General features: G+C 54.2%; 4 protein-coding genes across 7 annotated transcripts; 1 reads left to right on the top strand and 3 right to left on the bottom strand.

Annotated features, from left to right (window-relative positions):
* The first annotated feature begins 898 nt into the window (after positions 1–898).
* On the top strand, positions 899–3567 carry NDUFC2 (NADH:ubiquinone oxidoreductase subunit C2). The gene is made up of 3 exons (XM_063393500.1): positions 899–1138; positions 2062–2208; positions 3052–3567. Exons 1-3 carry the CDS (start codon positions 1000–1002, stop codon positions 3102–3104), a joined length of 339 nt encoding a protein of 112 aa, XP_063249570.1. The 5' UTR covers positions 899–999; the 3' UTR covers positions 3105–3567.
* A 2720-nt stretch (positions 3568–6287) lies between these two features.
* LOC134548586 (thyroid hormone-inducible hepatic protein-like) lies at positions 6288–7477 on the bottom strand. 2 transcript variants are annotated; one of them, XM_063393499.1, is made up of 2 exons: positions 6977–7477; positions 6288–6690 (listed from the first exon to the last, which is right to left on the bottom strand). In XM_063393499.1, the coding sequence occupies exon 1, from the start codon at positions 7394–7396 to the stop codon at positions 6995–6997; it is 402 nt and encodes a 133-aa protein (XP_063249569.1). In that variant the 5' UTR covers positions 7397–7477; the 3' UTR covers positions 6288–6690; positions 6977–6994. The 2 variants fall into 2 exon arrangements, with proteins under 2 accessions (XP_063249569.1, XP_063249568.1); XM_063393498.1 differs by having other exon boundaries at positions 6296–6695; positions 6977–7475.
* A 4901-nt stretch (positions 7478–12378) lies between these two features.
* On the bottom strand, positions 12379–13591 carry LOC134548585 (thyroid hormone-inducible hepatic protein-like). 2 transcript variants are annotated; one of them, XM_063393497.1, is made up of 2 exons: positions 13092–13591; positions 12379–12805 (listed from the first exon to the last, which is right to left on the bottom strand). In XM_063393497.1, exon 1 carries the CDS (start codon positions 13509–13511, stop codon positions 13110–13112), a length of 402 nt encoding a protein of 133 aa, XP_063249567.1. In that variant the 5' UTR covers positions 13512–13591; the 3' UTR covers positions 12379–12805; positions 13092–13109. The 2 variants fall into 2 exon arrangements, with proteins under 2 accessions (XP_063249567.1, XP_063249566.1); XM_063393496.1 differs by having other exon boundaries at positions 12379–12810; positions 13092–13589.
* Positions 13592–17562: 3971 nt separating this feature from the next.
* LOC134548584 (thyroid hormone-inducible hepatic protein-like) lies at positions 17563–18715 on the bottom strand. 2 transcript variants are annotated; one of them, XM_063393495.1, is made up of 2 exons: positions 18214–18715; positions 17563–17927 (listed from the first exon to the last, which is right to left on the bottom strand). In XM_063393495.1, exon 1 carries the CDS (start codon positions 18631–18633, stop codon positions 18232–18234), a length of 402 nt encoding a protein of 133 aa, XP_063249565.1. In that variant the 5' UTR covers positions 18634–18715; the 3' UTR covers positions 17563–17927; positions 18214–18231. The 2 variants fall into 2 exon arrangements, with proteins under 2 accessions (XP_063249565.1, XP_063249564.1); XM_063393494.1 differs by having other exon boundaries at positions 17571–17932; positions 18214–18713.
* Between the last annotated feature and the right edge of the window lie 4999 nt (positions 18716–23714).

The raw sequence follows: 23714 nt of genomic DNA, 5'->3' as shown, positions 1-23714 counted from the left end.
CGGATCAGCAACTGCCCAACCTCCTCTTTTGTGTGGATGTCAGGAAAATCGACAAATGCCAGGGATTATGTCCAAGAAGTAGACAGGGGAGTCCTTCAGCTCTATTCGAACAAAGGGAGAGAGTCCTCTCTGGCACACACCCGCAGGGTTTTTTCCCTCGAAGTTTCGGAGGGCTCAGCCTCCTTTTATCCCAAAGGGATAAAGGGCTGCACGTTGCCCTCTTCCTTTCCCCATTACTGAGGTACAGGGAAGGTACAGCCCTCCCACGCTGCCTACCACATATTCTCCCCTGAACCTACTGTTTTACCCCAAGCTCAGAAGTTCGATCTTGTGCAGACCCTGGTCCCTTTCAGGAGCCAAATTCTCCTGGCTCTGCAACAAACCTGCTGCCCAAAGTCAGTAGAGACATGAAGACCCATTTCAAAGGTTAACACCCATACCTTTACCCATCAAACTGTAAAGACATTAGCTTTCCTCTCATGGACAAAGGCTAAATAATGCATTTTTAGGAAAGAGGCTGAGTAGCCTTTAGGCCTTGTGATGTGTTTTTTAATGCAGGTTTCTTTAACCGTTCTGTCAGTTTTGCTACAGAGGCAAATGATTTAATGTGATTTCGTACTAATTAAAACCGAAAAAATTAACACTAGGGGTTAGGTCTCAGTCTTTAATCTGAGCTCTGAATATTAATCGGGTTCGATTTTAGTGCTTAATTAACCCCCTAATTTGCTTCCGACCGGCCTCTCTGGCCCTGCAGCGGGGCCGCCTCACCCAGTGGGGTCAGGGCTGCAGGAACCCTCTCCCCGAAGCGACTAAGGCCGCTCAGCCTGGGAGTTTGGGGCGGGGGTGGTTTGTGGGGTGGGGAGTCGGATTTGGGGTGGGTTTTTTGGGAAAGTGACCACCAGCGGGGAAGGCCGCGGAACGCGGGAGCACGGCGCGGGCCGGCGGGGGAAGGCGCAGCCGCCGCACCGCTCCCCCGGTCACCTTCGGCGGGCGGCAGCCATGGCGTTCCTGCCCGACGAGTCGCGGTCGCTGCCGCCGCCGCCGCTCCTCAACAAGGGCTCGGTGTGGTTCGGGTTCCTAGGGTGGCTGTCGGCGCTGGCGGACAACGCCTTCAACCAGCGCCCCGTCTTCCGAGCCGGTGCGAGGGCACGGGGCGAGGCTGAGGGGAGGGGGAACGGAGCGGGGTGCGAGGGGAGGGCTGAGGCGAGGAGCTGGGGAAGGGGCTGTGAGGGGTTTGGGGTCACTGAGGGATAAATGAAGGGGATAAAGGGGAAAGAGCTTGGAATGAAGGGCTAGGAGGGGACATGGGGGCGGGCGGGCGCATTTGGGATGACCTTGAGGGTTGCTGGGGCTGGAGAGGAAGCCCCGAGATCCGAGGCTAGGGGTGGTAAAGGGAATATGTGGGCCTGGGAAAGGGGGGATGTGGGGTTTGGGGTCACTCTGAAGGTTAAACAAAGGGGAGGGAAGGGAAAACAGCCAGGAGTGAGGGGCTAGAGGAGCTTTGGAGGCCGCAGGAGCGGCTATATGGGATTTGGGGTGACCGTGAGGGATGTAGGGGCTGGGGAAGGGGAGGGAGCGCTGCAGTGAGGGAATGGGGAGGCGCAGGGAGTGTGTGGGGCTTGGGGTCACTGAGGATGAATGAAGCGAGGAGGGGAAGAGAGGGGGCCCTGAATTCGGGGAGAGGCGGGGGCTGTCGGAGGGGAAGGGGGTTCTCTGTGTGATTGTGGGGATGGGAATCAAGGGATGGGAGCCCTGCAGTGAGGGATTTGTTGGCACGGGGGGATTGGAGGAGATTGGAAGGGGCCGGGAAAGGGACATCGTTTGGAGGTGGAGGGGATCCGAGGTGAGCCCCTGTGAGGTACGGGGGGTGGGAAGGGGAAGGAGCCCTGAGGAAAGGGGGGCCTGGCAGGGGCTGTGGGAGGTGTGGGTGCTGTAGGGACCTTGGCAGGGGCGAGGCAGGGAGAGAGGAGTGTCTGGGGGGCCTGGGGAAAGCGGGGCCCTGCCTGAGGCCCCCGGGGAGCCGGGAGAGCTGGGCACAATTCCTCTCTCCTCCTGCTGCAGGTCTTCACCGGCAGATCCTGTTCACTACCGTGGGCTTCTTTGTTGGCTACCAGCTCGTGAAACGCGCCGAGTACGTGCATGCCAAGGTGGACAGGGAGCTGTTCGAGTACATCCGGCACCACCCAGTGGACTTCCAGGCGGCAGCAGGTACACTCAGCTGGTATTTTAACAGAGACCTCGGCCTGCCATAACCTGTGTGTAAAGATGTTAACCTGTGTGTAAAGATGTTGCTGGGCTAAGGCTTCCCTGCTCCCTCACGATCTAAACTGCAGCATTCTAAAGGATTTTCTGATGTGAAAATAGATATTGTTATTGAGTTGCTGATACACATCGATGACCGCCTCTTTCCTCCTAAATGCTCATTTTAGAATAAAAGTAGCAGAGCTCAAAAAAAAAAAACCAAATAGACCAAACTTGTACCACTGAAGAAGAAATAATGGAAATTAGGAATAGCAGGTTTTATTCTTGTAACTTCACAAAGGTGCTGTTTATTCCTGTAAAATGCCTCTTGCATGTAGATTTAGAAATCTCATGATGAATATTCAGAAAACAGGCAGAAGGGGTGAAAAAAGTGTAAATGGGAATGGCAGGAAATCTGAAGTGGTGTTGGCTTAGAGCAATGATGAAGAACAGGGTTTTTTAATGAAATGGAGTCACTGAGCCCAACGATGCAATGGCAAATGGAAAATAGTCCAGTTTCTAATACAGTGCAGTTGGGTGACTCTGGCTGATGGATTGTGGTCTGCATCATGCCATGTTGAAAGGAGGATGTAGAAGTAAAAAACTGTTACTGCTGAGATTCCTCCACAGGGACCTGTGGAGAGCCATATGGAATAAAAGAAAAGTTGTGCATTTAGTTACAAGAGCAAGCTAATGGTCTGCTGCGAGTAGCAAAAGTCAGATTTTTGGTGGCTTTGTTAACATGAAAGATTTAATATGAAGCATCTTCCAAATGGATCTCAAATGCTGATCAGGTTTTCTCACCTCTAGCAAAAAAGAAGAGAATAGGGGAGCTCTTGGAGGATTTCCACCCAATTCGCTGAGGATCTCTCCAGCAGTGACACATCACAGGATGAATTCTTGCCATCCTGAGAACTTTGGCAATGTGGCTGCAACTGTTGAACCGTCCATGGCTTAAAAGATGAAATTTTACTCACTTTCATGTAATAAAAGCTTGATTAATAAGTCAGTGTTTAATTATTTGCTCTTCTGTTCCTTTATGGTTTGTCAATACAGGGATGACTGATATTTGTCACAGAATAATAACTTTGATTAATGTTTTTTTCAGTTGTTTTAATTGCAGGAGTGGAGAGTTGTTCACACAATATATACTGTATAAAACCCAGAGAGCAGTTCTGTAACTTCATCTTTTTTATTTCTCAGTGGCATTTCTCTTGACCCTTTATTGTGTTCTTGGCCAGCGCCTTTTGATGCTGTACCCAAAGTCTCACTGTGAAATTCATTCTCAACAGCTAAAAAAATACATGCTCTCCCTATATAACTCCATCTCAGTGGTTTTTATTATTATGTTGATTTCTCTTTGCTAATAATAAGGAACCAACCTTTCTGCTTTCTCGGTTGGTCACTGGCTCCTGAATTCAAACACTGACCAGAGTTCAGAGCCAGGAGGTTGTGTTGATGTGGGATTTGAGGATTCTTACTCATTTAGCATTTTGGGTCAAAACTGGGCTTTGTCTCTGGTCTTCCTGACACTGAGCCCTGTGCCAGGTCACTGCGCTCTGATGGATAAGATGTCCCTAAACAGATTTAAAAGAAGTGCTGTCACTCTGATTTTCTTCAACAATCTGAAAGAAGAAGATCTTTCCCCACTATGGCCAGCAGCAGTGTGGGGGCCCTGGGAGCCTGTCCAGGGCAGCCAAGAGCCAGCACCCCCTGGCACGCCACAGGAGCCTGATCTGTCCTGTCTGCCAACATCCCACTGGGACTGGTGCAAAAACTTCTTATCAGCGCTGGCCAGCAGCAGGGCACCGTCAGGGCCTGACGCATCCCTGGGGCAGCGTGATGCAATCCCTGCAATCAGAGCAGGCAGAAGGTTCCTGTGTCCCACCGGGCTCGGGGCCAGCTGCAGGGACAGCGGCTCTCAGAGACGCCCCCGGGTCCTGGGGGGATGCAAGGGCGCACACACGTCAGCGAGCCCTTCCAGCTGTGCCAGGTCACAGGCCTTTGGGGACATCCTGCGTCTCCCCTTGGCCATGGTCAAGAGCCGTGGTCGGTGCTTCACCCTTGTCCTGCTGGGACCCTTCCCTGGGCACCACGAGCCTCTGCAGCTGCTGAGTGCTGCCCGAGCCCAAAGCCATGGCTGCAGGGGACTGCAGGTGTCCCTTGCTGTGACACCAGTGGGGTTTGACCCCAGCCAGCCACCAAGGCCCGCACAGCCACTCACTCACTGCCCCACCTGTGGGATCAGAGAGAGAATCAAGGGCAAGAACAACTGGAACAGACGTGGGCTGAAATAAAACCAGTTTACTAGGGGATGCAAAAGCCCTGCATGCAAACACAGCAAAACAAGGAATTCAGTCACCACTTCCCACGGGCAGGTGGGTGTTCAGCAATCCCCAGGACTGCAGGTCTCCATCACAGGTAATGGAGATCTGGGAAGACAAAGTCCACCAGTCCAAGTGTGGTTCACTTCTTCCTTCTTCCTCCTACTTTATATACTGGTGTCATATGATGTGGAATATCCCTTGGGTCAGTTGGGGTCAGTTATCCCACCAGTATCTCCTCCCAAGTGTCCGTGTGCTGCAGTCCCCTCAGCAGCATGGCAGTAAAGAAAAATAAAAATATTAACTGTACCCCAGCCTAAACCAGCAGAGCCAGCCATGTTCTCCAGGAGACACAGATCCCACCTGGAGCTCCAACCAGGTAAACCAGCAGAGGGACCCCTCTGTAGTCCTCTCCTCATCAGGAACCAGTCTCCATCCCTTCCTTATGCTTCAGCTCCTGGCTCTGCAATCAGCGTGGAGGCAGAAGAGCTCCAAAGGCAGAACAGCTCCAAAGGCAGAGCCCCATCATGCCCAGCCAGAGGTGCCACTGAAATGGGAATGGCCCAGGTCTCTCCCAGTATGGCCCTCATGCTCCATTTCCTCTGGGTAAGACCAGGCTGCAGCTTTGCCCAGGCTGAGGAGGGACACAGAGAGCAGATCAGCTCTGAAAACCTCACTCTGGCTGGGGGGAATTGTGTCTGCCCTCATCTGGGGAACCTGCTGATTGGCAGCTGCTTTCCTAGAAAAGCAGAAATTCTGTGTGCTGGTGCAGTGAGCTCCTTGGGTCTCTGTGGCATCAGGGCCGGTGTTTGGGCCAGACTGCCCCGCAACTCACCATCCTCTTAGAGAGCCCATGGCAAGCCATTGCTCAGGAGGGGGGAAATGTCACCTCAAGTATCTCCAAATGTCCCCATGACACCCCCAGTACCTCCTGCTGTCACATCTCCCATAACTCTGATTGCCCCAAACTCCCCCGACCTGTCCTTGTCCTGCCCTGAACATGACCAGGACCCTTTCAGACGTGGGGCACCTCTGGCTCTGCCCTCAGCTGCCCTCTCCAGAGCCCCCCGTCCCCTCAGCTGCTCACTCAGCCACAGCTGGCTGCAGACCCTGGCCCTGCTGCCCTCCCTTGGGCAGGACAAGCCAAAGCCTGAGTGGTCTCAGCAGCTGAGAGAAATGGCCTGACCAGGAGAGAGGAGATGGGAATCTGCAGTGTATCCCAACGCTGGGATGTCTGCACATGGGGCTGTGGTCTTGGGGGAGGCTAAGGTCCAGTGATCTGAGATCTACAGCTCTATTGCCCCTCAGTGCTGCATGGCTGAGCTGAGTGTTGGGCAGATTCACATTTGCTGTGCACAGAAATCAGGCATCAGCTCTTGTGGTGTTGCTGTCAAGAGAAGCAGGAAACCTTTCAGCCTGAGGCTGTGACACAAAGGAACAGGTTGCCCAGTGAGTTTGCACAGGCCCTGTGGTTGGACACAGCTCTGAGCTACCTGGTCCAGGGCAAGATGTCCCAGCACAGAGCAGGGCATTGCACTCGAACGTGGGGTCTGAAGATCCCTTCCAACCCAAACCATCCCGTGACCTGGGGATTCTTTGTCCCTTTCCTATTCCCCAGCATTGTCCTGGAAAGTTCCCTCTCCTTAGAGCCAGTGCCCCCTGCCCCTGACTGGGGCACTCCAGGAGTGAAAGCACCACACTGACAATGGCTTCACAGGGATTCCTTTATTAGCAGAAAGAGAGGGAAATGCCCTTGGAGTCCAGGACCAGCTGGAAAAGGGCTTGGCAATGTCCAGGGATTGTTGAAGGTCGGGGCCACCTCACAGCACTCCCAGCTTCGTGCCACTCTTTGAAAATAAAGAGGAGGGCACCAGCCTGCAGCTCTTCCAATGGACTTCCTGGCACAGCCACATGCTTCTTCCGAGGAGGATCAGGCACCCTCTGGTTCTCCAGTCGTCACAACCATCCCCGGTGTCAGTGCCAGTGCCGGGAGATCAGATCAGATCAGATCAGATCAGATCAGATCAGATCAGATCAGCTGCCACGGAGCGGGGAATGCGCGCGGCACTGCGAAGAGCCTGCGATGCTCAGCGACGGGGACGTCTTGTGCTTCTGACACCAGCACCTGTCCTGCAACACCAGCATTCCTTAACTCCAAGGATCCTCCCAGGGGGACACACGGTCCCCCAACCCTGACTCCACACACTCTGGAGCCCTGCACTCCCTGCACAGAGCAATGGGATGGGTGCCTTCCTCCTGCACGGACAGGGACATCCAGCCCCAGCTGAGGGGACAGCCCCCATTTGAAGGCCCTTCCCAGCAGGTGCCCAGCCCTGCAGTGTTGGGCACCTCTGCAGGGAGGCCACCCCTTGTCTTGCTGCCCCTGGACTCTGCATCCCCCCAGCTCTTACCTGGTGGCCAGGACAGGGTCACCAGCTGGGCTGGCCCTCGCTGAGGTTGATCTGCTCCAGGATCTGGCTGTACCTGCGCGTCAGGGCGTTGGTGTCCCTGGTGAGGTGGGTGAGCACCTGCTGCAGGCCGCTCAGGTGGTGGCACAGGCGCTCCTCCAGCTGGGCGTCCCCGGCCTCGGTGCTGTCCGAGGATGTGTCCGTGTCGCTGTCGGCCCCGCTGGGGCTCTGGTCACCCACAGAGGCCAGGCCTTTCTCCACCATGGGCTTGATGGCCTTGAGCAGCTGGTAGCGCTCGTACAGGTCCGTGCGGCTCTCGGCGGCCGGCGCTGCCCCCTCCTGCTGCGGGAAGACCCCTCGCAGCAGGCTGGGGAACATCACCTCCTGCTCCATCTTCTGCGTGGCTGAGAAGTACTGCTCCATGGCCCTTCTGCTGCAGCTCTGCCTGTGCTGCTCGGGGCTCCTGGCACAGAGTCACCTGCTCCCTGTCCCTGCTGGGCCTTTTTATGCACAGCCGGGGCACCTCCCTCCTCTGCTCTCCTCCCCTGGCAGCCCTGCTTGGGCCGGGTGGCCTTGGGGCTCCAGCCCAGCTGGGGCTGGGCCATGCTGTGTCCCTGCCTCTGTGCAATCTCTCCTGGCCCAGTCTCCCTGTGCCCTTTGTCTGAGCTGGCCAGGGGTCCCGCTGCCCCCCAATGCCAGGAACTATGGGGAGGTATCAAGGAGGAGAGGTGCCCAGGGTCTGTCCCCCCTGTCCTATATTATCTCAATCCCCCAACACCTTCAGTTCTGGGGCCCTGGGGGTGTGGGTGCAGCTCTTCCCCACAGTTTGCCCAGGCTGCAGGGGACTGTCACCTCCCCTCGTTCTTGCTGCCAGGCACTCAGGACGTGAACACTCCAGGGACATTGAGCAAGCCCTTTTGCACACATCTGGAAATCTCACTGGAAATACCCCAGAACGTGGGTGTCTGGGGATGATGGAGCCTGCTGGTATCCAGAGATGGAGTCCCCATGAAAATCCTTTTCCACCAGCCTCTCCCTGAATTCAGCAGGCACAGGGACAGGGACAGGGACCTGACTCCATGATGTGTAACTCCTGTGGCAGCAGCACAGAGCCATTGCAGGCCCCAGGGAATTGTGGCCATGGGTTCCCTGCCATTGTCCCAATTCTGGGAGGGCAAAAGCCACCGCCAGGGCACCAGGCAGCATTGCCTGTCCTTGCATGTCCCTGTGGTGTGTGGCAATCAGGGAAAATGGTTCTATTTGGGGAAAGGCCGTGGGGTATCTCGTTCCTTATGCAACCCTGGGTGCTGGCAGATCTCCCTCTGTCCCCATGTGTCCCAGTCAGGTGCCCACACTGCCACGCACCCTTTCCCCTCCAGACCTTTCCTTGCCACCCTGCTTGTCCCTTTCCTTGTGTCCTGACATCTCTTGTAGTGTCCTGCCATGGGGCCCAATGCTGCACCAAGGTGTGTGTGTGCTACTGGCACCATCCAGGTGCCAGGCAGAGGCTTGGCCACATCAGGGTACTTGGGCCACTGCGGAGCTTCCTGGAGGTGCAGACACATCTCAGGGCTCTGGGGACAGAGGGACACAGGGCATGCTTTTCCCTCCTGCTCCCCCCACTGCTTCCTGAGCTGCTCATGCTGAGCATGGCAGCACGTTTGGGGGTGTCAGGGGATCAGTGGAATCCAGTGGCTCCCCAGCTCCCCATCCTTGGGACATGAATAATTGCCAAATCCTCTCTGTGCCTCTGGGGACCCCATTAGCTACAAATGGGCCCCCACATCCCCCACATCCTGCTGGGAGAGACTGGGGAGAGCTGGGGAGCTGCCAGTGCCAGCAGGGAGGGCAGGAGCAGGAGCACCAGGACTGCTGCTGGGGCACAGCACAGCCACGTCCAGGTGCAGCATGGCTGGCTTTGGGCTGAGCTCAGCTGGAAAGCCCAGCCCTGGTTTGGGGCCCCACGGAGGCTGCTCAGGGCCACCAGGGCCCCACGAGCTGCACTGAGACCCTCAGGTCTCTGCTGACACAGACCCCCAGATTTGGGCAAGCTCAGTCCTGACCTGTTACCCTCCTGGGGAGCCCAGCCCCAGCCCCAGCCTCAGCCTCAGCTCAGAGTGCAGATTGTGCCACCACATGTGTCCCCAAGTGTCCCTGTATCATCCCTGGCACATCCTCCTGTCTTAGCCCTCTGTGGCACCAGGGGAAAGGATTGTGGCACCATGCTCAGCACATGGAGCTGGGAGAAGAAGGACAGACAGAAGAAGAGGGGCACAGTCCAAGGGATAGCATTTATCTTGCCAGGTCACTGTGACATGCCATGGAGCCCTGCTCTCCTGCAGGTGGCTGAACACCTGAGTGCCTGTGGGAAGTGGTGAAAGAATTCCTTCCACTGCTTTGCTTACTTGTGCAGCTTTGGCTTTTCCTAGGAAGCTGTCTTCATTTCTACCCACGAGTTTTCTCTCTTTTACCCTCCAATCCTCTTCCCCATCTCACCTGGGGAGAATGACAGAGCAGCTGAGTGGGGCTGAGTTGCCACCAGGGGTCAAACCACGACATCCCCAGTGAGGCTGCAGCCTCAGGATAGATGTGTCCCTGCCCCAGGCCACGCTGGGGGGTCACTATGATGACCCTGGCTCTGCAGGAAGTTCCATGGTGTCCCCAAACTCCTTAGAGCATGGGGCAGGCAGTGTGTGCACCCCTCAGTGCAGCACTGGGCAGCCCGGGTTGCCAGGAGCTCCGAGAAAGGGAGGAGAGCAGCAGTGGGTGCAGGTCCAAGGGGGAGAGGGCAGGTGGCAGAAGGGACACCTGGCTGCCCCATGAGGGGACAGCGGGAGAGCTGCCAGCACTGAGGGTTGCAAAAGGGATGAGGGACCCCACAGTCTTTCCTAAAATAGAACCATTTCCTCCAATTGCCACACACTGCAAGATAAGCAGGGACAAGAGTTCTGGCCATTGACCAGCCATGGCCTTTGCTCCAGGACAGGCGTCTTCATGACAAACATCAAGACCTCTTTTCTCAGCTGATCACAAGCATCTCTTGTCCCACATGCAGAAGGTGGGAACTTTGGGTTTTATGCCCCTGCAAAAAGTCTAGGAACGGTTGGTATTGTAGAGCCTTGTTTGTAAAAGCGTGGTGTGGATCGTGTTCAATTTAGAATTTCATACGAGGTTTAAGGCCATGGAAATTTTAATCAAAAGAGATTTAAATTTGTGGAGTTGAATGCAAAAGAAATAATGCCTTACATTTGGTCCATCCCAGAACAGAACTGGGAAAAGACAAAAAAGGGAATGTGTAAAAAGGTTTGCCGGTCCCTTGACTTAGAAAGGAAATCCAAGAAAATATGAAACTAAGTCATATATCATACTTGTGCCTTATTAGTTCATTGTTTGCCTTAAATAACATGATCCTGCCTGTAAGTAAACCAAAAACAATGTTTGGTTGACCCTGGCCAAAGCATCAGGCTTAGATACCATCTGTTTGACTTATTCAAGTCCAGAAAAGCCATTCCCAACCTCCTTGGTTGGCTTATTGGTAGACAATTGGCCAACACCAAAGAATGTCTCTCCAGATTTTTCACGATTCATTGTAAAGCCCACTGAGGGATGGGGGGCCTGGTTCAAATTTCTCCCTGAGGCACCCTATGAACCTCAAGAACTGGAAATCTTTGGCTCAGTGAAAATGGGTTTTCCTATAATATTTGATTTTCCTGGGTCAAAACAAAGCAAAGACAAAATTACGGATGTCCCTCCAAGTCATGCCTTGTACAAAAATGCGACATCTTGATGTAACTTCACCTCAGTTTTGCGCACAGCGCCCAACCACATCCCTTGGCAGCTACTGCAAGCGATCTTCCTCATCTGTGGAGATAGAGTTGGACCTGCCATTCCAGCAAACGTCCAAGGTGGTCCATGCAGCATTGGGAGACCTACTCTGCTGACACCTGCCATAAAAATGAGAAAAGAACATAAGAGTAGAGAGAAGAGGTTCATTGATCAACATAAACCTGACTGTGATGATAATTTTAGGGCCTGGGATTTTTTGGAAGGAGGCTCCTTCTGCCTCAAGCTGCTTCAGGGGCAGCCTTGAAACAATCAAATCAACTAGGTTGTTGGCTAAGTAAGCAATCTTGTGCCATTTCTGTCACACTGAGCAATTTGTTAACTGAAGTTTGATGTGTGAGACATGCAGCTCTGCAAAACAAAACAGGGACTGATTTTCTTTGGTTAGTGCAAGGACATGGATGGAAAGACTTCGATGGAATGTGTTGCATGAACCTTTCCCACCATTTGATATCTACACATAAGAGCATACAATTGTAGGAAGGTATGACTAAACTCAGAATCGAAGAAGGATCACGGTTAAATGATCTCTTTGGTTGGTTGAGCCTTACACCGTTGTGGAGAGAACATTTGAAAATAGGTGTGTATGTGTTGATTGTCATCATAGTTATCATGGTATTTGTGCCTTGTCTACATCAGTGGATTCAACAGAGGTTTGACAAAGCGGTCAAAGCAGGTTTCATGGTTCAGACAGGAGGGGGATATGATGAAGCCCTGGTCACTGAGAATTTTAGATTTTCTGTGCTGACAGGCACTGAACCCCAAGAAAACACTGCATTTGACCTGAGGCCTTGAAAAGGCTTCCAAAATTAAATGAAAAGGACAGAAACAGCATTATGGGTGTATAGTTTGAATAAAAGTGTCTAATAACACACGATGGAAACTTTGGAGTTTAAGGTTTTAGAACATAGTAACATATATATAAAGCAAAATGGAAGTTTCAGGGCAGATGATAGTCCTTCTTTTTCACCTTCTTCTTCATGGGTCTTGGTGGTATTTTGTAAATGGATAGAAAAATCCGCATTGCTGGACATGGGTGGTTGGTTCTTGAGATAAAAGTAAAAATAATTTAGGTGTAATTTCCTAATTGGACAATTTATCCTTAACTGGCCTTGTAGAGAGGTAGATATGGCTCCATTTTTACTTTGACAGCTAGTGCTGTAGAACTCGTGGCTTGTGAGACGGTACTACAGATAAGAATTAATAAACATCTGACTCCAAACAAGAAATACTGTCTCGTGCATTCAATCTGGACTCTGGATAAAACTAAGATAAACACAACAAGGTTGTCCAGTGAGTTTGCACAGGCCCTGTGGTTGGACACAGCTCTGAGCTACCTGGTCCAGGGCAAGATGTCCCAGCACAGAGCAGGGCATTGCACTCGAACGTGGGGTCTGAAGATCCCTTCCAACCCAAACCATCCCGTGACCTGGGGATTCTTTGTCCCTTTCCTATTCCCCAGCATTGTCCTGGAAAGTTCCCTCTCCTTAGAGCCAGTGCCCCCTGCCCCTGACTGGGGCACTCCAGGAGTGAAAGCACCACACTGACAATGGCTTCACAGGGATTCCTTTATTAGCAGAAAGAGGGGGAAATGCCCTTGGAGTCCAGGACCAGCTGGAAAAGGGCTTGGCAATGTCCAGGGACTGTTGGAGGTCGGGGCCACCTCACAGCACTCCCAGCTTTGTGCCACTCTTTGAAAATAAAGAGGAGGGCACCAGCCTGCAGCTCTTCCAATGGACTTCCCGGCACAGCCACATGCTTCTTCCGAGGAGGATCAGGCACCCTCTGGTTCTCCAGTCGTCACAACCATCCCTGGTGTCAGTGCCAGTGCCGGGAGATTAGATCAGATCAGATCAGATCAGATCAGATCAGATCAGATCAGATCAGATCAGATCAGATCAGCTGCCACGGAGCGGGGAATGCGCGCGGCACTGCGAAGAGCCTGCGATGCTCAGCGACGGGGACGTCTTGTGCTTCTGACACCAGCACCTGTCCTGCAACACCAGCATTCCTTAACTCCAAGGATCCTCCCAGGGGGACACACGGTCCCCCAACCCTGACTCCACACACTCTGGAGCCCTGCAGTCCCTGCACAGAGCAATGGGATGGGTGCCTTCCTCCTGCACGGACAGGGACATCCAGCCCCAGCTGAGGGGACAGCCCCCATTTGAAGGCCCTTCCCAGCAGGTGCCCAGCCCTGCAGTGTTGGGCACCTCTGCAGGGAGGCCACCCCTTGTCTTGCTGCCCCTGGACTCTGCGTCCCCCCAGCTCTTACCTGGTGGCCAGGACAGGGTCACCAGCTGGGCTGGCCCTCGCTGAGGTTGATCTGCTCCAGGATCTGGCTGTACCTGCGCGTCAGGGCGTTGGTGTCCCTGGTGAGGTGGGTGAGCACCTGCTGCAGGCCGCTCAGGTGGTGGCACAGGCGCTCCTCCAGCTGGGCGTCCCCGGCCTCGGTGCTGTCCGAGGATGTGTCCGTGTCGCTGTCGGCCCCGCTGGGGCTCTGGTCACCCACAGAGGCCAGGCCTTTCTCCACCATGGGCTTGATGGCCTTGAGCAGCTGGTAGCGCTCGTACAGGTCCGTGCGGCTCTCGGCGGCCGGCGCTGCCCCCTCCTGCTGCGGGAAGACCCCTCGCAGCAGGCTGGGGAACATCACCTCCTGCTCCATCTTCTGCGTGGCTGAGAAGTACTGCTCCATGGCCCTTCTGCTGCAGCTCTGCCTGTGCTGCTCGGGGCTCCTGGCACAGAGTCACCTGCTCCCTGTCCCTGCTGGGCCTTTTTATGCACAGCCGGGGCACCTCCCTCCTCTGCTCTCCTCCCCTGGCAGCCCAGCTGGGCTGAGTGGCCACAGGACTGCGTTTGGCTCCAGCCCAGCTGGGGCTGCACCGTGTCCCTGGCTCTGTGCAATCTCTCCTGAGCCTCCCCGTGCCCTTCGCCCGAGCTGCCCACAGGTCCCACTGCATCCGCGTGCTCTGAGCGTGGTAGTGGGGAGGTGCCTGAGGTCTCTCAGGTTCTTTCCCTTCCTGCCCTGTCCCCACCATCCTGACCACTGCAGGAGGCCCACGATGGTGAGTCCAGCCTCTTCCCCCAGGGCAGACAGGCTACAGACAGTACCATGGGAAAGCTGCCTAGATCTGGGCAGTTCTGAGGAGCAGAGAGGGGGAGCAAGTGATGAGTTTATCCAGAGGGGGAATTTCCCACATGCTCTGCCTGAAAACTCAGCTTCTTCTGTGCTGGTCTGGGAATCTCACCCATCTCAACTCTGGTAGCTGGCCTGTAGAGCAGCCCCTGCTAAAAGAAAAGGATAATGAACAGGTGATACTTGTCTGAAGACTGCTTGCCCCAAACTGCTGATTCAAGGAGTAATATGGCCAGCAGCAGGATTTAAAAGAAAACAGGGAGTTAGAAAAGGCACTTTAAAAATTCAGAAATTATCAGCTAAAGGGGAAATATGAAAGTTCCCAATTTGAAAGAGCATCCTCGGAGGCGCAGTGACAGGATTCAGTGATTGTGGGACCCAGCCCAAAGCAGCCCTGCCAGTATTGCAACCTGCACCCAGGCCTGGCAGAGCATCCTCCTGGTCAGGTGCTGTGAGCAGCCTGCAGCTCCTGGGCTGACAGCACAGGGGGCACGAGGCAGGGACAGAGACAGAGTCAGTGCTGGAGAGGCTGGAAGGCACCTCCTGAGACAATCTGCCTCAACAACTGCTCAAGCAAGGTCAATAATGGGGCAATGGATATTGGATATCTCTAAGGATCGACATTCCACTCCCTTTCTGGGTAGCCTGTGGGAGTGTTGGAGCACCTTCAGTTTTAGGAAAAAAACAAAGGTTTTCTCATGTTTGGGTGGGACATTTTTGTGTGTGTTTCATTTTGTGCCTGTCACTCTTTTCCTGTCGCGTCACTGAACACGTGTGGGAAGATTCTGGAGTCACCTTTTGACCTCCATCCCATCTTTACAAAAATGGATCAGATCTTCATCAGCCTTCTCTTTCCAAGTCTGGACACCACCAGCTCTCTCAGCCTTTCCTCATATGGAAGATACTCCTGCTCTTCTGTCACCTCAAGGCCCTTTTCCTGGACTCCCTCCAGACATTAGGATGTCTGGGAGTGGTTAGAGAAGGCAAGTTGGGGTTTCCTCCTCATTCAGTATTTTGGGTCAAACCTGGGCTTTGTCTCTTGTCTTCCTGACACTGAGCCCTGTGCCAGGTCACAGCTCTCTGAAGGATTTGCTATCCAAACAGATTTAAAAGAAGTGCTGTGACCCTGATTTTCTTCAACAATCTGAAAGAAGAAGATCTTCCCCACTACGGCCAGCAGCAGTGTGGGGGCCCTGGGAGCCTGTCCAGGGCAGCCAAGAGCCAGCACCCCCTGGCACGCCACAGGAGCCTGATCTGTCCTGTCTGCCAACATCCCACTGGGACCAGCGCTGGGTCATGCCAGGGCAAAGACCTTTCTGTGGCCATCTAACATCTCTTATCAGCACTGGCCAGCAGCAGGGCACCGTCAGGGCCTGACGCATCCCTGGGGCAGCGTGATGCAATCCCTGCAATCAGAGCAGGCAGAAGGTTCCTGTGTCCCACCGGGCTCGGGGCCAGCTGCAGGGACAGCGGCTCTCAGAGACGCCCCCGGGTCCTGGGGGGATGCAAGGGCGCACACACGTCAGCGAGCCCTTCCAGCTGTGCCAGGTCACAGGCCTTTGGGGACATCCTGCGTCTCCCCTTGGCCATGGTCAAGAGCCGTGGTCGGTGCTTCACCCTTGTCCTGCTGGGACCCTTCCCTGGGCACCACGAGCCTCTGCAGCTGCTGAGTGCTGCCCGAGCCCAAAGCCATGGCTGCAGGGGACTGCAGGTGTCCCTTGCTGTGACACCAGTGGGGTTTGACCCCAGCCAGCCACCAAGGCCCACACAGCCACTCACTCACTGCCCCACCTGTGGGATCAGAGAGAGAATCAAGGGCAAGAACAACTAGAACAGACGTGGGCTGAAATAAAACCAGTTTACTAGGGGATGCAAAAGCCCTGCATGCAAACACAGCAAAACAAGGAATTCAGTCACCACTTCCCACGGGCAGGTGGGTGTTCAGCAATCCCCAGGACTGCAGGTCTCCATCACAGGTAATGGAGATCTGGGAAGACAAAGTCCATCAGTCCAAGTGTGGTTCACTTCTTCCTTCTTCCTCCTACTTTATATACTGGTGTCATATGATGTGGAATATCCCTTGGGTCAGTTGGGGTCAGTTATCCCACCAGTATCTCCTCCCAAGTGTCCGTGTGCTGCAGTCCCCTCAGCAGCATGGCAGTAAAGAAAAATAAAAAAATTAACTGTACCCCAGCCTAAACCAGCAGAGCCAGCCATGTTCTCCAGGAGACACAGATCCCACCTGGAGCTCCAACCAGGTAAACCAGCAGAGGGATCCCTCTGTGGTCCTCTCCTCATCAGGAACCAGTCTCCATCCCTTCCTTATGCTTCAGCTCCTGGCTCTGCAATCAGCGTGGAGGCAGAAGAGCTCCAAAGGCAGAACAGCTCCAAAGGCAGAGCCCCATCATGCCCAGCCAGAGGTGCCACTGAAATGGGAATGGCCCAGGTCTCTCCCAGTATGGCCCTCATGCTCCATTTCCTCTGGGTAAGACCAGGCTGCAGCTTTGCCCAGGCTGAGGAGGGACACAGAGAGCAGATGAGCTCTGAAAACCTCACTCTGGCTGGGGGGAATCGCGTCTGCTCTCATTTGGGGGATTTGCTGATTGGCAGCTGCTTTCCTAGAAAAGCAGAAATTCTGTGTGCTGGTGCAGTGAGCTCCTTGGGTCTCTGTGGCATCAGGGCCGGTGTTTGGGCCAGGCTGCCCCGCAACTCACCATCCTCTTAGAGAGCCCATGGCAAGCCATTGCTCAGGAGGGGGGAAATGTCACCTCAAGTATCTCCAAATGTCCCCATGACACCCCCAGTACCTCCTGCTGTCACATCTCCCATAACTCTGATTGCCCCAAACTCCCCCGACCTGTCCTTGTCCTCCCCTGAACATGACCAGGACCCTTTCAGACGTGGGGCACCTCTGGCTCTGCCCTCAGCTGCCCTCTCCAGAGCCCCCCGTCCCCTCAGCTGCTCACTCAGCCACAGCTGGCTGCAGACCCTGGCCCTGCTGCCCTCCCTTGGGCAGGACAAGCCAAAGCCTGAGTGGTCTCAGCAGCTGAGAGAAATGGCCTGACCAGGAGAGAGGAGATGGGAATCTGCAGTGTATCCCAACGCTGGGATGTCTGCACATGGGGCTGTGGTCTTGGGGGAGGCTAAGGTCCAGTGATCTGAGATCTACAGCTCTATTGCCCCTCAGTGCTGCATGGCTGAGCTGAGTGTTGGGCAGATTCACATTTGCTGTGCACAGAAATCAGGCATCAGCTCTTGTGGTGTTGCTGTCAAGAGAAGCAGGAAACTTTTCAGCCTGAGGCTGTGACACAAAGGAACAGGTTGCCCAGTGAGTTTGCACAGGCCCTGTGGTTGGACACAGCTCTGAGCTACCTGGTCCAGGGCAAGATGTCCCAGCACAGAGCAGGGCATTGCACTCGAACGTGGGGTCTGAAGATCCCTTCCAACCCAAACCATCCCGTGACCTGGGGATTCTTTGTCCCTTTCCTATTCCCCAGCATTGTCCTGGAAAGTTCCCTCTCCCTAGAACCAGTGCCCCCCTGCCCCTGACTGGGGCACTCCAGGAGTGAAAGCACCACACTGACAATGGCTTCACAGGGATTCCTTTATTAGCAGAAAGAGGGGGAAATGCCCTTGAAGTCCAGGACCAGCTGGAAAAGGGCTTGGCAATGTCCAGGGACTGTTGGAGGTCGGGACCACCTCACAGCACTCCCAGCTTTGTGCCACTCTTTGAAAATAAAGAGGAGGGCACCAGCCTGCAGCTCTTCCAATGGACTTCCCGGCACAGCCACATGCTTCTTCCGAGGAGGATCAGGCACCCTCTGGTTCTCCAGTCGTCACAACCATCCCCGGTGTCAGTGCCAGTGCCAGGAGATCAGATCAGATCAGCTGCCACGGAGCGGGGAATGCGCGCGGCACTGCGAAGAGCCTGCGATGCTCAGCGACGGGGACGTCTTGTGCTTCTGACACCAGCACCTGTCCTGCAACACCAGCATTCCTTAACTCCAAGGATCCTCCCAGGGGGACACACGGTCCCCCAACCCTGACTCCACACACTCTGGAGCCCTGCACTCCCTGCACAGAGCAATGGGATGGGTGCCTTCCTCCTGCACGGACAGGGACAACCAGCCCCAGCTGAGGGGGCAGCCCCCATTTGAAGGCCCTTCCCAGCAGGTGCCCAGCCCTGCAGTGTTGGGCACCTCTGCAGGAAGGCCACCCCTTGTCTTGCTGCCCCTGGACTCTGCATCCCCCCAGCTCTTACCTGGTGGCCAGGACAGGGTCACCAGCTGGGCTGGCCCTCGCTGAGGTTGATCTGCTCCAGGATCTGGCTGTACCTGCGCGTCAGGGCGTTGGTGTCCCTGGTGAGGTGGGTGAGCACCTGCTGCAGGCCGCTCAGGTGGTGGCACAGGCGCTCCTCCAGCTGGGCGTCCCCGGCCTCGGTGCTGTCCGAGGATGTGTCCGTGTCGCTGTCGGCCCCGCTGGGGCTCTGGTCACCCACAGAGGCCAGGCCTTTCTCCACCATGGGCTTGATGGCCTTGAGCAGCTGGTAGCGCTCGTACAGGTCCGTGCGGCTCTCGGCGGCCGGCGCTGCCCCCTCCTGCTGCGGGAAGACCCCTCGCAGCAGGCTGGGGAACATCACCTCCTGCTCCATCTTCTGCGTGGCTGAGAAGTACTGCTCCATGGCCCTTCTGCTGCAGCTCTGCCTGTGCTGCTCGGGGCTCCTGGCACAGAGTCACCTGCTCCCTGTCCCTGCTGGGCCTTTTTATGCACAGCCGGGGCACCTCCCTCCTCTGCTCTCCTCCCCTGGCAGCCCTGCTTGGGCCGGGTGGCCTTGGGGCTCCAGCCCAGCTGGGGCTGGGCCATGCTGTGTCCCTGCCTCTGTGCAATCTCTCCTGGCCCAGTCTCCCTGTGCCCTTTGTCTGAGCTGGCCGGGGGTCCCGCTGCCCCCCAATGCCAGGAACTATGGGGAGGTATCAAGGAGGAGAGGTGCCCAGGGTCTCTCCCATCCTGTCCTATATTATCTCAGTCCCCCAACACCTTCAGTTCTGGGGCCCTGGGGGTGTGGGTGCAGCTCCTGCCCTTCAGTTTGCCCAGGCTGCAGAGGACTGTCACCTCCGTTCATTCTTGCTGCCAGGCACTCAGGACATGAACACTCCAGGGACATTGAGCAAGCCCTTTTGCACACATCTGGAAATCTCACTGGAAATACCCCAGAACGTGGGTGTCTGGGACAATGGAGCCTGCTGGTATCCAGAGACCGGGGTCCCCAGAAACATCCTTTTCCATCAGCCTCTCCCTGAGTTCAGGATGGACAGGGACAGGGACAGGGACAGGGACAGGGACAGGGACCTGACTCCATGATGTGTAACTCTGGTGGCAGCAGCACAGAGCCATTGCAGGCCCCAGGGAATTGTGGCCATGGGTTCCCTGCCATTGTCCCAATTCTGGGAGGGCAAAAGCCACCGCCAGGGCACCAGGCAGCATTGCCTGTCCTTGCATGTCCCTGTGGTGTGTGGCAATCAGGGAAAATGGTTCTATTTGGGGAAAGGCCGTGGGGTATCTCGTTCCTTATGCAACCTTGGGTGCTGGCAGCTCTCCCTCTGTCCCCATGTGTCCCAGCCAGGTGCCCACACTGCCACGCACCCTTTCCCCTCCAGACCTGTACTTGCCACCCTGCTTGTCCCTTTCCTTGTGTCCTGACATCTCTTGTAGTGTCCTGCCATGGGGCCCAATGCTGCACCAAGGTGTGTGCCCACATCAGGGTACTTGGGCCACTGCGGAGCTTCCTGGAGGTGCAGACACATCTCAGGGCTCTGGGGACAGAGGGACACAGGGCATGCTTTTCCCTCCTGCTCCCCCCACTGCTTCCTGAGCTGCTCATGCTGAGCATGGCAGCACGTTTGGGGGTGTCAGGGGATCAGTGGAATCCAGTGGCTCCCCAGCTCCCCATCCTTGGGACATGAATAATTGCCAAATCCTCTCTGTGCCTCTGGGGACCCCATTAGCTACAAATGGGCCCCCACATCCCCCACATCCTGCTGGGAGAGACTGGGGAGAGCTGGGGAGCTGCCAGTGCCAGCAGGGAGGGCAGGAGCAGGAGCACCAGGACTGCTGCTGGGGCACAGCACAGCCACCCCCAGGTGCAGCATGGCTGGCTTTGGGCTGAGCTCAGCTGGAAAGCCCAGCCCTGGTTTGGGGCCCCACGGAGGCTGCTCAGGGCCACCAGGGCCCCACGAGCTGCACTGAGACCCTCAGGTCTCTGCTGACACAGACCCCATGATTTGGGCAAGCTCAGTCCTGACCTGTTACCCTCCTGGGGAGCCCAGCCCCAGCCCCAGCCTCAGCCTCAGCTCAGAGTGCAGATTGTGCCACCACATGTGTCCCCAAGTGTCCCTGTATCATCCCTGGCACATCCTCCTGTCTTAGCCCTCTGTGGCACCAGGGGAAAGGATTGTGGCACCATGCTCAGCACATGGAGCTGGGAGAAGAAGGACAGACGGAAGAAGAGGGGCACAGTCCAAGGGATAGCATTTGTCTTGCCAGGTCACTGTGACATGCCATGGAGCCCTGCTCTCCTGCAGGTGGCTGAACACCTGAGTGCCTGTGGGAAATGGTGAAAGAATTCCTTCCATTGCTTTGCTTACTTGTGCAGCTTTGGCTTTTCCTAGGAAGCTGTCTTCATTTCTACCCACGAGTTTTCTCGCTTTTACCCTCCCAGTTCTCTCCTCCATCCCACCTGGGGGGGAGTGACAGAGCAGCTGAGTGGGGCTGAGTTGCCACCAGGGGTCAAACCATGACATCCCCAGTGAGGCTGCAGCCTTAGGATAGATGTGTCCCTGCCCCAGGCCACGCTGGGGGTCACTATGATGCCCCTGGCTCTGCAGGAAGTTCCATGGTGTCCCCAAACTCCTTAGAGCATGGGGCAGGCAGTGTGTGCACCCCTCAGTGCAGCACTGGGCAGCCCGCGTTGCCAGGAGCTCCGAGAAAGGGAGGAGAGCAGCAGTGGGTGCAGGTCCGAGGGGGAGAGGGCAGGTGGCAGAAGGGACACCTGGCTGACCCATGAGGGGACAGCGGGAGAGCTGCCAGCACTGAGGGTTGCAAAAGGGATGAGGGACCCCACAGTCTTTCCTAAAATAGAACCATTTCCTCCAATTGCCACACACTGCAAGATAAGCGGGGACAAGAGTTCTGGCCATTGACCAGCCATGGCTGCTGCTCCAGGACAGGCGTCTTCATGACAAACATCAAGACCTCTTTTCTAAGCTGATCACAAGCATCTCTTGTCCCACATGCAGAAGGTGGGAACTTTGGGTTTTATGCCCCTGCAAAAAGTCTAGGAATGGTTGGTATTGTAGAGCCTTGTTTGTAAAAGCGTGGTGTGGATCGGGTTCAATTTAGAATTTCATACGAGGTTTAAGGCCATGGAAATTTTAATCAAAAGAGATTTAAATTTGTGGAGTTGAATGCAAAAGAAATAATGCCTTACATTTGGTCCATCCCAGAACAGAACTGGGAAAAGACAAAAAAGGGAATGTGTAAAAAGGTTTGCCAGTCCCTTGACTTAGAAAGGAAATCCAAGAAAATATGAAACTAAGTCATATATCATACTTGTGCCTTATTAGTTCATTGTTTGCCTTAAATAACATGATCCTGCCTGTAAGTAAACCAAAAACAATGTTTGGTTGACCCTGGCCAAAGCATCAGGCTTAGATACCATCTGTTTGACTTATTCAAGTCCAGAAAAGCCATTCCCAACCTCCTTGGTTGGCTTATTGGTAGACAATTGGCCAACACCAAAGAATGTCTCTCCAGATTTTTCACGATTCATTGTAAAGCCCACTGAGGGATGGGGGGCCTGGTTCAAATTTCTCCCTGAGGCACCCTATGAACCTCAAGAACTGGAAATCTTTGGCTCAGTGAAAATGGGTTTTCCTATAATATTTGATTTTCCTGGGTCAAAACAAAGCAAAGACAAAATTACGGATGTCCCTCCAAGTCATGCCTTGTACAAAAATGCGACATCTTGATGTAACTTCACCTCAGTTTTGCGCACAGCGCCCAACCACATCCCTTGGCAGCTACTGCAAGCGATCTTCCTCATCTGTGGAGATAGAGTTGGACCTGCCATTCCAGCAAACGTCCAAGGTGGTCCATGCAGCATTGGGAGACCTACTCTGCTGACACCTGCCATAAAAATGAGAAAAGAACATAAGAGTAGAGAGAAGAGGTTCATTGATCAACATAAACCTGACTGTGATGATAATTTTAGGGCCTGGGATTTTTTGGAAGGAGGCTCCTTCTGCCTCAAGCTGCTTCAGGGGCAGCCTTGAAACAATCAAATCAACTAGGTTGTTGGCTAAGTAAGCAATCTTGTGCCATTTCTGTCACACTGAGCAATTTGTTAACTGAAGTTTGATGTGTGAGACATGCAGCTCTGCAAAACAAAACAGGGACTGATTTTCTTTGGTTAGTGCATGGACACGGATGGAAAGACTTCGATGGAATGTGTTGCGTGAACCTTTCCCACCATTTGATATCTACACATAAGCGCATACAATTGTAGGAAGGTATGACTAAACTCAGAATCGAAGAAGGATCACGGTTAAATGATCTCTTTGGTTGGTTGAGCCTTACACCGTTGTGGAGAGAACATTTGAAAATAGGTGTGTATGTGTTGATTGTCATCATAGTTATCATGGTATTTGTGCCTTGTCTACATCAGTGGATTCAACAGAGGTTTGACAAAGCGGTCAAAGCAGGTTTCATGGTTCAGACAGGAGGGGGATATGATGAAGCCCTGGTCACTGAGAATTTTAGATTTTCTGTGCTGACAGGCACTGAACCCCAAGAAAACACTGCATTTGACCTGAGGCCTTGAAAAGGCTTCTAAAATTAAATGAAAAGGACAGAAACAGCATTATGGGTGTATAGTTTGAATAAAAGTGTCTAATAACACACGATGGAAACTTTGGAGTTTAAGGTTTTAGAACATAGTAACATATATATAAAGCAAAATGGAAGTTTCAGGGCAGATGATAGTCCTTCTTTTTCACCTTCTTCTTCATGGGTCTTGGTGGTATTTTGTAAATGGATAGAAAAATCCGCATTGCTGGACACGGGTGGTTGGTTCTTGAGATAAAAGTAAAAATAATTTAGGTGTAATTTCTTAATAGGACAATTTATCCTTAACTGGCCTGGTAGAGAGGTAGATATGGCTCCATTTTTACTTTGACAGCTAGTGCTGTAGAACTCGTGGCTTGTGAGACTGTAATACAAATAAGAATTAATAAACATCTGACTCCAAACAAGAAATACTGTCTCGTGCATTCAGTCTGGACTCTGGATAAAAAAAAGATAAACACAACAAGGTTGTCCAGTGAGTTTACACAGGCCCTGTGGTTGGACACAGCTCTGAGCTACCTGGTCCAGGGCAAGATGTCCCAGCACAGAGCAGGGCATTGCACTCGAACGTGGGGTCTGAAGATCCCTTCCAACCCAAACCATCCCGTGACCTGGGGATTCTTTGTCCCTTTCCTATTCCCCAGCATTGTCCTGGAAAGTTCCCTCCCCGTACAGCCAGTGCTCCCCTGCCCCTGACTGGGGCACTCCAGGAGTGAAAGCACCACACTGACAATGGCTTCACAGGGATTCCTTTATTAGCAGAAAGAGGGGGAAATGCCCTTGGAGTCCAGGACCAGCTGGAAAAGGGCTTGGCAATGTCCAGGGATTGTTGGAGGTCGGGGCCACCTCACAGCACTCCCA

This window comes from Prinia subflava, chromosome 3 (assembly GCF_021018805.1).
Source record: "Prinia subflava isolate CZ2003 ecotype Zambia chromosome 3, Cam_Psub_1.2, whole genome shotgun sequence".
Lineage (NCBI taxonomy): Eukaryota > Metazoa > Chordata > Aves > Passeriformes > Cisticolidae > Prinia > Prinia subflava.
The sequence above is the reverse complement of the archived record's forward strand: the minus strand, read 5'-3'. Positions and strand labels throughout refer to the sequence as shown.

Bases quoted from the DNA above. Each gene is read 5' to 3' on its own strand.
- NDUFC2 (XM_063393500.1), top strand. From the start codon at position 1,000: ATGGCGTTCCTGCCCGACGAGTCGCGGTCGCTGCCGCCGCCGCCGCTC. The intron at 1,139-2,061 runs GTGCGAGGGCAC...CTCCTGCTGCAG, and splicing joins GCGCCCCGTCTTCCGAGCCG to GTCTTCACCGGCAGATCCTG. The intron at 2,209-3,051 runs GTACACTCAGCT...TCTCACCTCTAG, and splicing joins GGACTTCCAGGCGGCAGCAG to CAAAAAAGAAGAGAATAGGG.
- LOC134548586 (XM_063393499.1), bottom strand. From the start codon at position 7,396: ATGGAGCAGTACTTCTCAGCCACGCAGAAGATGGAGCAGGAGGTGATG.
- LOC134548585 (XM_063393497.1), bottom strand. From the start codon at position 13,511: ATGGAGCAGTACTTCTCAGCCACGCAGAAGATGGAGCAGGAGGTGATG.
- LOC134548584 (XM_063393495.1), bottom strand. From the start codon at position 18,633: ATGGAGCAGTACTTCTCAGCCACGCAGAAGATGGAGCAGGAGGTGATG.